This window comes from Prionailurus bengalensis, chromosome A1 (assembly GCF_016509475.1).
Source record: "Prionailurus bengalensis isolate Pbe53 chromosome A1, Fcat_Pben_1.1_paternal_pri, whole genome shotgun sequence".
Lineage (NCBI taxonomy): Eukaryota > Metazoa > Chordata > Mammalia > Carnivora > Felidae > Prionailurus > Prionailurus bengalensis.
Window position 1 is genome coordinate 193,977,584 of NC_057343.1, and position 13,874 is coordinate 193,991,457.

General features: G+C 47.9%; 1 protein-coding gene across 1 annotated transcript in view; it reads right to left on the reverse strand.

Annotated features, from left to right (window-relative positions):
• GALNT10 (polypeptide N-acetylgalactosaminyltransferase 10) overlaps window positions 1-13,874 on the reverse strand; it is a 224,922-nt gene that overhangs the window by 12,443 nt on the left and 198,605 nt on the right. The window contains exon 8 of the mRNA XM_043597691.1: window positions 3,936-4,043. Within this exon, the coding sequence (XP_043453626.1) occupies window positions 3,936-4,043 (108 nt within the window). The remainder of the gene's footprint in view (window positions 1-3,935; window positions 4,044-13,874) is intronic.

Consider the following 13,874-nt stretch of genomic DNA (forward strand, 5'->3'; position numbering starts at 1 on the left):
TGGCGATTTCACTGGAACTATTGGGGAGAATTGCTCTTCCCACTTGATTCATTGCTGGGTAAGCTAGAGGCCAGACCTGCTGGGTCATATGGAAAACCTGACCAAGGCTGAATGAATAAAGCAGAACTGAGGGCTGGACGAGGAACACGTTCCTTTTAGTACCTGAATCCAGCCACACCTGAAGTGAGCACTATCTTGGGACTTTCTATTAACATAAGTCAGTGAATTCTCTTTCTGCCTATGCCAGTTTCAGTGGGGTTTCTGTCATTTTCTATTAAGAGTGCTGACCAAGTACCCTGGTTGAAAACAATAATTTGCAACCAAAAGTTGTAATTCCACCAGCAGCTGGAATTTTAAAAAAATCCTTTGAGGTGCAAAGCTTGCTGCTTCTTTGAATATGAAGCACAGGGATGATCGATATAAAAATGACAACCACATTACTGGCAAGTAGAGGCAGCAGTCAGGAAAACAACCTGTTTGTGAGCAGACTTGGAGATAGAGGGAAAGTGAATTCTTCTGTGTAACTGGGATGAAAATTCCTTATTTCATCTGCAGTTGTAGACACCACCTGCTGAGAACTTCAGACAGCTGGTTCCAGAAGAGCACAGCTTCAGTGTTCAGGGGGAAATTCTCTGCTCCAAAATATCTTTCTCCAACCCCTGACTGTTGCCAGAAATCTGCCCTTCACCCCCAACATTTAACTCTACAGGCTTTTTTGCTATCATAAAGGATTTTCTCCCTATTGCAATCCAAATTTTCTTCTGAAGGGCAAAAGGGAGTTAGTATTTTAAACTGTTATCAGTCATTCACTCCTCAGTGTGAATGACTGCTCTAGAAGCAGAAGATAAGGCAGGGGTGGACAACTACTTTGTGTAAAGGGTCAGATCGCAAATATTTTGGGCTTTGCAGACCATATGGTCTTAACTCTGAGGTGGTGGAAAAGGAGCCCTAGATAGACATTATGTAAATGAATAGGTGTGGTTGTGTTCCAATAAAACTTTATGGACTGAAATTTGATTTTCATGTATCACAAAATATTCTTCTTTCATTTTTTCACCCTAACTACTTAAAAATGTAAAAACCATTCTTAGCGCACAGGCCACATGAAAACAGTTTGCTGACTCCTGAGCAAGGAGGAAAGAAGCCATCAGGAGGGGGCCCCATGCCAAAGACAAAAGTTTTCACTCACTCTTCAATTTTGCTGACTCTGAGTTTGGGACTAGGAAGCTATGGAATTTCCTTGCTGATATCAGCCTCATTCTTACTGAGTGCTGAAGAGACTGACAGTAGGTTAGAAAACAATTAAGGAACGTATTAAACAACTAAGGAACAATACCAGGCCCCTGCAAGGCAAAGCCTGGGCTTAATTTAAATCTGTGCCCTGAGGAAGCTGAAAACCGAAAAAGGCTTGCACACCCAAAGTCTCTCCTTTTCCCAGGCGGCCCACCTAGGTCCTTCAGCACACTAATTTGCTCATGCCACAGGGATGGTGAGGAATTGTGGCTTCACTCCTCTCTGGCTGTTTGTCCTGGAATCTGTACAACTTGAGTAAGACTTTGGTTTCCCTCTTTATGTAGCTCTTTTAGGGCTTTTAACCGACCTCTCCTTGAATCTATCAAAATGATCTTCTAGGAGATAATGCTCTAGAAGGATTTGGCTGTCAAAACACTAAGCAAACATTTAAAATATGATCTGCAACTCAAGGAGGGTGGTAGTTAGATACTTGGACACAAATTCAGGGGAGTCTGATTCAGGCATCTTTGTGGTCCTGCATATGTATGTGGGGTGCCCCTCATATCATTAGCTGGCTTAAAGTCGACAAGAGACTGAAACAGTACAGACAGGTGAAAAAGAAGTTAAATGTTTCAACCCAGAATTCAAAGACGCTGAAAGAAACTTCGCAGTCTTGTTAAGAGATGCTGATACCCATTGAAGAGGGCATCTTTTGGGATGAGCACTGGGTGTTGTATGGAAACCAATTTGACAATAAATTTCATATATTAAAAAAAATAAAATGAAAGTTGGATTTTTACATCCAACAATAATCTTTACAAAAGCCTTTTATCTTAAAAAAAAAAAAAAAGAGATGCTGATACCAAGATGAACAGCTGTCACTGTTTAAGCAACAACTGCTCTGTGCGCCAGGCATGGGTCAGACCTAAGTGGGTTTGAATTCTGGCTCTAGTTAGTTAATGTCTCTACATTTCACTTATCTCATCGCTCCAATGGGGATTAAAAACAAGTGAAAATTAAGTGAGACATGTATGGAAGATGCTTCGCCTGACGTCTAGCCCACAAGACTTTTATGTGTTACTACAGTTAGCTGTTATTCACTGAATTCATCTGTGGTTCGGTAAAGAGGAGGTGGGTGGTGCCTTTTTATGAGGCAGGTCTTATAAATGAGTGGATTAGAAAAGGATGCTTCGGGAATAGTCCTGCTCAGGGGTCAGAGGTGTCCCCATGGTCCCACCACTCCTAGTAGCTGGGAGTCGCACTCTTGGGCTTACTGACTGACATTGTTCTGTTTTCCTGCCTGGCACCTTCCTCTGGGATTGCCAATGGGATCTCAAAAGAAATGGGATTCCTACCTCTCCAGCTAAATCTAAAACCGCCCTCCCAACCTACCCGGGTCGGATGGGCTGTGTCCTAAGCGCGGATGGCAGATGTGGCTGTCCTTAGAATCTTACACCACTAGAGGGCACTGCTGGCTCTCTTTTTCTTCAACACCGGCGGCAAAGCAGCCCCTGGAGCTCAGCTCCCACCTGGGGAGACCCACTGCCTCGTTGAGCCGGCTGGTCTTCCTTGTACCTCAAAGGACTAAGGCTCTTCCTGACCCAGAGCCTGCAGTTCTGCATGTCATCAGGTGATGAGGGAGGGGGAGGCGGTGGCCAGGGCAGAGGGAAGCTGTATGGACTGATGCCAAACAGGCTTGCAAAGTGGTCTCTGTCCGAAGGGGTCTCCACGAGGCAAAGCTGTGCCAGTTACCGAGTTACCTTTCCAGCTTCCCCCAGACCTCCCTGCGGCCCTCTTTCCTTTCTGGGCACCCCCATCCACCCCATTTTTCCTTTGTAGTAACCTTGTTGTTTTTTTTCAAGACACTTAATATTTTAAAATTTGAGGCTCAGTGGAATATCATTAATACAAAAAACAACCCCCAAAACAAATCTCTGGCTAACATTTTTATTTGTAGCCAGTGGCCATTTAATTCAAGCAGCGATTAATACAAACCATTTTAAGCTAATGAAATAGTTTGACACACAGACTTTTTGGCAATGTTAGTGGGGAGGGGGTGGGGAGAAGAACAAGATACTTACATTTATTAACCACCCTCATGCCTGGAACTTTTAAGTACTTTGTCTCAGGCTTTCTCAGTGTCTCACACCGCTCCACCTGAACGAACATTTATCTAACAGGCTTCTTTAAATCACTTCTGGTCTGACTTTGCACCTATGTTAGCTTTATCCTAATAATACCTGTGAAATCACAAGTCTGCTACACTAATACATCTTAACTTCTAAAGCACATTAATTTAAACGCATGTAAATAAAAATGTTCCTATGTCTGCCACCTAAAATCATCTTGTCTGTCACACTTGGAGTAACTATGCTATCTCCCTGACTCTCCTGGCAATGCTAAGAGTCGCCAACAAATTAGCTTCTTTTTAAGTAAAAGAGGAAACACAGGCTCAGAGGAGTTAAGCAACCCTCTCAAGGTCACAGCTCCTAAGTGTTTAAGCAGGGGTTTAAGTAAGTTCTCTTAAACTGGATTTCACCTGGAGAGTTGGGGGAGGGGGGGTGCATATCCTACCCCCCCCTCCCCCCCCCCCCCCGCCCCGAGGCACTTGGCTTGGAGTTCCCAGGTGTCTCAGGATGCCTCTGCTCTGCTGATGAGCCTAGCCCCTCACCCCGTCCCCATCCAGGGAGCCATCACCTTACCCGGGCCAGGCTGACTCCAGCGGGGACTTTGTAGGGTACATATTTCCTGTAGATATGGCCCACCCTGGAGCAGGGAATGTCCTCCATGCGACCCCCACACATCCACACCTGCAGGGTGGGAAGGGAGAAAGAAGATGGTATTTCTGCCTCTCATTCACCACCCCCTCAAAGGTCACTGCCCCCTCCTCCAATACATTCACTGGAAGCATCAGCTTGGGACTATTAAAGCTCCCATTCACAGAACGAGGAAAACACAGTGATAACCACAGCAGCTTTCAATAGTTGACAGCATTGAGCGCCTCCTTGTTGCCAAGCAGTCTGCTGCAAGCCCCCCCCCCCCCCCCCCCCCCCGTGCACAACTGCATTTAAGCCTTGTCAGAAGACCAAAGAAGTGGGTAGTAATGGAGCTCCATTTTACAGATGAAGAAACGGAGGCTCAGAGAAGCTAAGAAGCTTGTCTAAGGTCACAGGGTTAGTGAGTGGTGGAACTAGAATTTAAACCTGGCTTTAGCGGACTCCAGAGTTTGGGCTCCGAACAAGTGCAGGTGTGGGGAGAGCTGTGTTGAGAATTCTAGGCAGCAAAGGGCGGCTCAGCGGGAAGGACTATGGTGATCACCTTGGTAACGTCTACCACAGGTACGAGAGGGGAAGAGATAGCACCTAGGCTCTGTATATTTACCGACTGTGGTACCCGGTTCTGGAGTTTCCTCTGAGATCTACAAGCCTCTTGCTGGGTCACCCTGAGCAGAGGCAGCAGGCTCCTTGCCCTGACTTCTCTGCAGTCTGGCTTACTAAGCCACACAGCTGGCTATCACCGTAGAGAGGAATTCCAAGTTTCTCCTTGTGTTTCCCTACATTCCTGGCGTCACAAAGAGCTCCTGAGTTTGACTGCATGTGGTCTGATGGCAATGTGGGAAATCTCCGGAAGTACAATCCACGCTGACGCATATCCACTAAGGGGCCTGGCCTAGACAGACCGTCCTCAGCAGTCCTGGGGCCAAATGCTGGCTCAGCCACTTACCAGGTTTGTGACTTTGATCAAGGTACTTAACCTCTCTGAGACTCAGTTTCCTCATCTGTAGAGGATTAAATGAGGCAGGCCGTGGGGGTGAGATATTGCATGTAAAGTGCTTACTTAGCACGCAGTCCTAACAGTTACACACTCTAATGACTCATTCAGACATCTGGCTAATATTCATGGGGTCTCTGCTACATGCCAGACATTGTGCTGGGCACACATGTGGCAAGTTTGCCAAGGCCCTTGTTCTCATGGAGGGGGAGTATGGTGTGCAACCTCTAGGATGGCCCCCGGTGATCCTCGCTCTCTGGAGACACCTCCCTCCCAAATGAGTCACATGAGGACTGAGCCGTGTAACCAAAGGAAAACTGCAGAAGTGGTGGTCGTAGAAGACACTGTGGCTTCCACCTTCCTCCGTGGGGTCAATTGCTTTGGGGCACCTGGCTGCCATGTTGTGAGGACACTCGAGCAGCTCTGTGGAGAGGTCTAGGTGGTGAGGAGCTGGGGCCAACGTGCCAGCCAAGCTGAGTGAGCCGTCTTAGAAAGGGATCTATCAGGCCCAGTCCAGCCTTCAGATAACCATGGCCCTGGCTGATACCTTGACCACAACCTCACGATAGACTCGAGCAGAAATGTCCTGCTAAGCCACTCCCAAACCCCTGACCTGGTGTGGGTTTGTATAAGCTTGCGATACTGTCTATTACCGTTTGAAGAGGGTATGTTCAGGGGGATTTTTCTCTGTGGCAGTAGATAATCACTACAGAAAGCCAGTTGCAGATGGTGATGTGTGCTATAAGGAAGCCAAAGCAAGGTAACTGGAGAGACTCATTGCCTGGATCTCTGAGAAGTGATGTTACCTACGCCAGTCAGGGATAGCCTCACTTAGAAGGGAAAATTAGATACAATACTTAGATAATGAGAAGGTAAAAGTAACATAAGGATCTGAGGGGTGAGAGAACAGGTGGAGAGAAAAGCAAGTGTAAAGGCCCTGAGGTAGGGCCAGGCTTGGTTGGCTTAATCCTTGAATGGAGGAAGCCAGAGGCCTGGAGCAGGAGCAGAGATGGGCAGGGAGGTCAGAGACAATCATAAGGGTCTTGCAGGGAAAAATAAGGAGGATTCACCAAAAGTCTTCAGGGAGGGTGACGATTCTATTTTACGAAGAGGACTCTGCCTGAGGGGTGGAGAATGGGTTGTAGGGGGCAGGTGTGGGGGAGGGAAGGCCCAGAAGCTCTTGGAGATTGAGGCAGGTATGGCTTCAGGTTTGTGGGGGCTGCGTTATTGCTAATCTTATTCCCGTATTTCCTTGTTTGTGAATGACAAGTAGGAGTGGGAACGTCTGTAACCCCAATTCTGTGCAAGAGACTATTTTCTGGGGATATTGGGGATCTGGCTTTATGTCTCAACCAATTCACAGGCTCTAGAAGGACTGCTTTTCCTCCTCATGCACCTGAGGGTCCTCAGTCCCCCATGACCCTCTGCCAGCCACTGTCTCCATCCCACCCTAGATGTGCTGTATCCCGGGCTTCCTGCAAGGGGACCTGTATGCATGAGGCTGCAGTGAGTGCAAGTGCTGCCTGGAGAAATGCAATTATAGTCTGATCTTGGGGGAGAAAAAAAAATTGAGCAAGTCAATAGAACAGAATATTGGTCTTGAGATAATGGGCTCCTGATGGTAGATTAATGTCAAGGCCAAGCCAAGAAGTTTATTTTCAAAGCAGGAGATATTGATCAGGCGCCAGCCTCCCATAACAATAACTCTTCCTTTATACAAAATGACTGACGTGGAAGCGATGCTTTTGTCTGGCGGGTATCGCCCAGCTTGCCGCTGGGCCGCCCCTGTCTTCTGGGAGGCAGAGTGGCGCTGAACAGATGGGGGACACCTTACCCCACTCTATTTCTGACGGTCTCCTGGGCAGTTGACTAGGCTGGCGTCCAGCTCCCCTGACTCCATATTAAACTCACATTAGCTAACAAGGTTGTGTCTCCAGCTCTGCCTGGCAGGGAACCTTCCTTTATGTAGACAACGATCAATCTCCACATCCTTCTCTTTGCTGTGACCTCTGGTTTCTTTGGCCCTGACCATGCTGGCCATCCGCCTAAAGGTTCCTGAGGGACCAGGGTGACCTTGATCTGCTGAGAGGTTTAAGGCATCCAAAACACCCGCAGATTCCCGAGACGTCCGGAGCCCAGGTGGAGTCCTAGCTTTAGACGATGGGTTTACTCCTCAGCTCCCCTGCCCTTCCCTGAGTGAGAACTGCCTTCAGAGACAGAGATATCTGTTTGTTCAGCTAAAGCTGCTTCCAACTCCTGAGTCCTCTTTGAGCACCTGAACAACCTGAAGAGGTATCTGGCAGGAGCCCAAGACTGGAGGGGACTCTCCCTCCAGGAACACGACAAAAGATGGAAGCACAGAATGGTGTCATGACTCACCCTGGGTGGCCAGAGGTGGTCTTGGATCCCAGGTCCCATGGTTCCAGTCATGGCCCAAACCACCCACCTGTGCACCTCTAGGGTCCTCTCCTACCTTCCTTCACAACTGAGGCAACAGCTACACAAGACCCATGATGACCATGGCACAGGGGTTATGAGCACACAACCCTCTCCATTCCCAATGCCAACTTGTGCAGCCATGTGACCTGGCACAAGGCATTGACCTGGGGAGCGACAGTCTCCTCACCTGTGACCTGGGCATGGCAGGTCACTACCACCTTGCAAGGCTGCTGAGATGGCATGACACAGCTCATGAAAAGCACTCAGCTTAATGCCTGACCAAACGTACCAAACATAACTACGTTAGTCATTTCTGCTTGCAAAAGAACGAGTAATGCCACCACCTTGAAATTATACAGCATTTGCCCTTTTGCCCAACAGCATGTTTTTTTTATCCTATGGCCTGATTTCCTAAATGGAAATCATTTATTTTTGAGAGAGAGAGAGAAAGAGAGAGACAGAGCATGAGCGGGGAAGGAATAGAGAGAGACAGAGACACAGAATCTGAATGAAGCAGGCTCCAGGCTCTGGGCTGTCAGCACAGAGCCCGATGCGGGGCTCAAACCCACAAACCATGAAATCATGACCTGAGCTGAAGTCAGACACTTATCTAAGCCACCTGGGTGCCCCATGAAGTTTTTCTAACTTACTTGGTGGCAGAACCTATAACTGACTGGGAGAATGACAGGGCCAGGCAGGGCTGGGGCACAGTCATGGGGGCACCACTTGGGGCCTGGGTGCCCCAGGGTGTTCTCCTCTCCCCCAGGTATCACACCTGCGGGGAAAGAGTCCAGCTGATGGCAAAGAGAAGAGGGAGCAGCAGCCAGATCACATTTGGCTGGGACCCCATCACATTTGGATGGGGACACACACAGACCACCAAGATGATGTACCTGCAACCCCTCTCTGCTGGCTTCCCTCCCTCCCTCTCTGTCAAGCCCCTTGCCAGCCTCCAAGCCCACAGGGGACACAGCTGCCTGCCTTGGGCGCCGTGTTGCTCTGCCTTGAGGAGTTTGCAAACACCCCGTCAGCTCATCTCTTGGTGCCTTTCTCCCCTGCGCAACAGCCTTCTCACTTCTCATGGAAGCACTGTGCCACCAGACAAGTACAAATCTAATTGTAAAAGCTTGCTCCCTATTCATTTTCACTGCTGCTTTGATTTATTTTATTAGCAAACTTCTTTTGTGTGATGACAGGCTTCATTACAGTGTCTATAAAAGACAATTACTTGCTCTTATCTCCTAAACTGAGGAGGGAAGAAACAAATGGTGATGTGCATCAGAAGACACTCGGGGACCCAGAGACAGTGTGGCAGAATGGCCCATCCTGTGAGGAAAACATGAGCCGGCAGGGGCCCTGGCGAAACCTCTCTCTGTCAAGGACATGGCTGCCTGGAAACCACCAGGCATGACTGGTCATCCTTCCTGCTGACGGCCAGGAGAAGACATGTCTTTTGCTTTTGGGATCTCGGCTGAGGACCCCTATGGAAGTCCAATCCTATTTAGTTGCACTTGGGGGACATAATATGATAATAGTTGCCACCAATTATTCTGCATTATCTGTGTGCTTAGAAGGTACATAGCGTTCCTGTTATGAACTCCATTCTGGAGTTAAGAACTGAGGTCTAATCCAGGCTCCTCAGCAAGCCTTGTGAGTCTGAAAGCCTCAGTTTCCCCATCTGCAAAATGGGATGAATTATGTGTGCCTGATAGGGCTGAGATGGGACTGGAATGATGTAATTCTGAAGCACAGAGGGCTGTAAGCAATCCGTATAGTGTGATTTGGACACATGGCAGCTGGGGGGCACTGGAGGCAGGCCATGCAGTTCCCCTCAGAGAAGAAATGGCGTCATATCCATATCTTCCAGAAGTTCACATGGTTTTGAATATATTAGTTTGTTTTGAATAAGATACTGTTTCGGAGAGCTTACCAGCATGAAAGGACCTCACTCACGCTAGTTTGAGATATTTATAATGGTTACTGGATGCAGCTGGTGAAGAGTAGGAAAAAAACAATTTTACTTTATTTTTAAAAACCACTTGAAATACAGATTTGAAGGGGTACATGCACCCTGATGTTTATAGCAGCATTATTAACAACAGCCAAACAATGAAGAGAGCTGAAATGTCCATCGACTAATAAATGGATAAAGAAGATGTAGTGTGTGTGTATATGTGTATATATACATATATATGTATGTGTGTGTGTGTGTATGGGTGTGTATAGGTATATATACATATATACATATATACATACATACATATACATATATACCTGTACACACACACACATATAGTGGAATATTAGTGACCAAAAAGAATGAAATCTTGCCATTTGCAATGATGTGGATGGAGCTAGATGGTATTATGCTATGCAAATGAAGTCATCAGAGAAAGACAAATACCATATTTCACTCATATATGGAATTTAAGAAACAAAACAGATGAACATATGAGAAGGCGGGAAAAGAGGAGAGAGGGGAACAAACCACAAGAGCCTCTTAATGATAAGAGAACAGATTGAGGGTTGATGGAGGCAGGTGGGTGGGGGATGGGCTCGATGGGTGATGGGCACTAAGGAGGGCACTTGTGATGAGCACTGGGTGTCGTATGTACCTGATGAGTCACTGAATTCTTCTCCTGAAACCAATATTGCACTGTCTGTTAACTAAATTTTAAATAAAAAAAATAAAAACCATTTGAATTTACTTCTAGGTTAATATATTATTTTATATAATACAGTTGTAAGCACATATGTGTATCTAAATGAATAAATGAAATGTCTAATTCAACAACATCCTTAGGTGTTTATAGACAAGTTGGCCAAAAAATGGGAGGTGGCTGCCTTACACTGGGGTTTTGTTGCTTAAACTAATAAATGAATTTAGTCACGTTGCAATTTCCCTGAGATGTGACTCATACTTGGGACAGAGCACTTTCATAACCACCCAGTCAGAGAGGTCCTATCATACCTTTTATGTGCGAGGAAGCTGAGGCCTTGCGATATAAGTGCCTTCCCCGAGGTCCCTCAGCTCATAAATGGCAGAGTCCAGAGTGGAATCTGGGGCTGGGTCCCCCCAGAACTAGGCAGCTCTGAGACCTCCAGGCAGACTGTACCTTCCTGGTTTGATCTTTCTTAAGCCTGGTCTAGACCCTATTACGGTCTTCTGCCAAGACCCCTGTCAGCACCTGTATTGCCTACAGAATGAACGGGCACCCCTGGCTTGCAAATAAGGCTCTCTGCCATCTGTTCTTCTCTTGATCACTTCTGGCCCTCTCCACATCCCCCGGACTCGTGTTGTGGATGCTGAGAACCAGCTGCGGTGCGTTCACTTGTCTGTGGTGTTGGGCGCCGTCCTTCTCTTCCCATCAATAACGCAGCCCATACAAACATTCATTCACTCATTCATTTACACTGGACCTAGTCATTGGGCAGCGTTGCTCTAAAACCCTGTCAGAAGAAATGGAACAGAAACTCGCTGTCAAGGGTGGACCCAATGACCCGAACCTGATGATGTAACAGGGGGAAGGTGCTGGGACATGCTGACCAATTGCCAAGCAGTCTACCCATTTGCTCTGTCCTTCCACGTCCAAGCCTGAGAACATTCTCCGTACAAGACCCCACGTATTCATTGCCGCCATAATCCTCACCCTTGTGAGCATCAGAATCATCTGGAAAGCTGGTTAAAATACAGACTGCTAGGGCCCCACCCCGAGGGTGTCTGACTCAGCAGGTCTGGGGTGGAGACTGAGAATCTGCATGTCTAACAAGTTCTCAGATGCTGCTGCAAAGGCTGGTCTGAGGACCACACATTGAGGACCAGTACATGCTGGAATAGTGACAACCCCTCTCAGGATAATGGTATTAGCTAGTTCACACAGACAGCCCTGTAAGTTTCGAGTTCTTAGTGCCCTTGTAGATGAGAAGATACGGGTTCAGCAGAAAGGGCAAGTGAGCTGTCCAAGGTCTCACTGAAAGTTCATTCCAAAGCCGGGCCTGGAGCCAAGGTCTTCGGCCTCTGTCTTGTCAGCCTCAAAGCTCTTTCCGCTCCTGTCTTCTTGTAACTGTAGCCTGACCGCATCAACCATAACAATGCAAACATTAACAGCTACCGTTTATTGATCATTTATTACATGCCAGGCACTGAGCTAAGGTTTTAACACAGTTTGACTAACATCACATTCACACCCATGCTATGAAGTAAAGATTATTCTATCCCCATTTTACAGCTATGAAGTCCAGAGAGATTAGGCCACTTCCCCAAGGTCACACAGCAACTAGCTAATCAAGTCTGCACCAGAACCCAGGGGGTTTGATTCTGAAGGCCATGTACTTCATCCGATGGTGTTCAATGGTGTTCTAACATGAGGGTTCTGGTCAGAACAGCTACCACTTACTAAGTGCCTCCTTTTTGCCTGGCTCTAAGCCAGATGAATGTTTCATGCCATTTAGTTCTTAGAACAAAGCTCTGAAGAAGTTATTATCTCCATTTTTAGCAACGAAAGATGGAGGCATGGACACAGGTATGTGCTGGTTGGGAAGCCATGGATGACAGATGACCCTTGGGCCTTTGAGCCACCTTCCTGGAGGAATGGTGGGAGATGCAGGCCTCCACAGACACATTCATGGAATTTCAAAGGGCTTGCTGAGAGTCATGAGCAGAATGCTCTCCCTGTTCCCAGCAGGCGGCTCTTGGGAAGCCTGGGCACCTGTAGCCAGGAGGAAAATGCTGCACGCGGCAGAGCACGTTTGCGGCATCCTTGGATAGCTTAGCCAAAGAAAGAATTAGCACCAGGTTCTCAGCAGCAACTCTGCAGCTGGTCTGAGTCAGGCGGGGGGGTGGGGGGGTGGGGAGTGGGTAAGTGATGGGATGGGGGAGGTGTTGCCATGCAGGTCCTTGGATGGTAGCCCCAGATCACCTTCTGCCCCTTGGGCTGGCCTCTGGAAATCATTTTTCCCTCCTGAGCAGCAACGCAACTCCCCTCGGGGCTGGTGCTGACTTCTGGACCCTTCCTGTAAAAAGGGCCTCTGTCTAGGCTGGGCCCACCTTTCCTCCACCCCTCTCACGGGTGGAATGAGTTTAGAGTCAGGACATCTGGGATTTAGCTCCGGAACTGCCACCTTCTAGCCGAGGGACCCTGGTCCAGTCACGGAGCCATTAAGGGCATCAGGCCATACCATCACCTGTACCCAGTTTCTGGTGTGCTCCTGCCTTCTTTTCACACTATTTCACTTACTCCTCCTGACGACGCCATGAGTTTTACAGAAGGAAAGCCTGAGAGTCTTCTCATTTAAAATCTGCCCCAAAGCTGCAGCCTGAGACTGGGTTGGGCTTTGACAGCTACGTCAAACAAAGCAAACCCAGGGGCCCTGATACCTCCTGCCTCTGCTGGGATGGGTTTCCTCGTGGAACAAGACTGTCCCCTGTCCCCTCATGTGGCATTTCATGACTCCCTCGCTCACATGGACCTGCCCCATGGGACCCTCAGGGAGGAGCCACTGCCTCCTCAGGCCCACCCTGCAGAGCTACGCTCCATCCTTCCCTGGGGTGTCCTCGCTGTCACTCCCTTCTCTGGAGGCCTCCTTTGGCGGGGGGTGGTGGTGGTGGACTCTCATGCCTGAACTTGCAAATGGCCCAAACACAGCACTAGGATGTATATGGTGGGGCGGGGGATGCTGGAAGGGCTGAAAAACCATTTTTCCTTCTTAGTTAAAAAAAAAAATCTTCTTTCTTTCTTTATAGAAGTGATATGTACTTATGATGAACATATTCATTGTTATAGAAATAGTAGAAGGGGACAGCTGCACCCTGGAGTCCTCCCCCCCCCCCCCCGACGTCACAAGGAACAGGACGCTTTCATGGCGTGCTGGGTCAGAGCACAGGCTCAGTCTGAAATCCCCGCTCCAGCCATGTGAGTTTGTGGAAGTGACTTAACCCAAGCCTCAGTTTCCTCATCTACAACACGGAGAAAGTGAGAGCACCGCCTCGGGTGTCTCATGAAAATTAAATGGCCATGCATGTAGAGTGCCGTGCACAGAGCCTCACACATTACTGGTGTGAGTGACCAGCAAACACCAGCTGCTAGAAGGATACTCTCAGGGTTTTTGTTTGCTGGTTTGCCTTCATCATATATTTAAACACCAAACATGGGATCATATTATATATATATATACACAATTTTTCATTTCTTTTTTTTAATTTTGAGAGATAGAGACAGAGCATGAGCAGTGGAGGGTCAGAGATGGAGAGAGAGAATCCCAAGCAGGCACAGAGCCTGACATGGGGCTTGAGCCCACGAACCCTGAGATCGTGACCTGAGCCGAAATCAAGACATGCTCAACCGACTGAGTCACCAGGCACCCCGATACTATTTTTCATTTCTGTTTAAACTTAACTTTGGAGGCATCTGGTCTTTTAATATCATATTCCA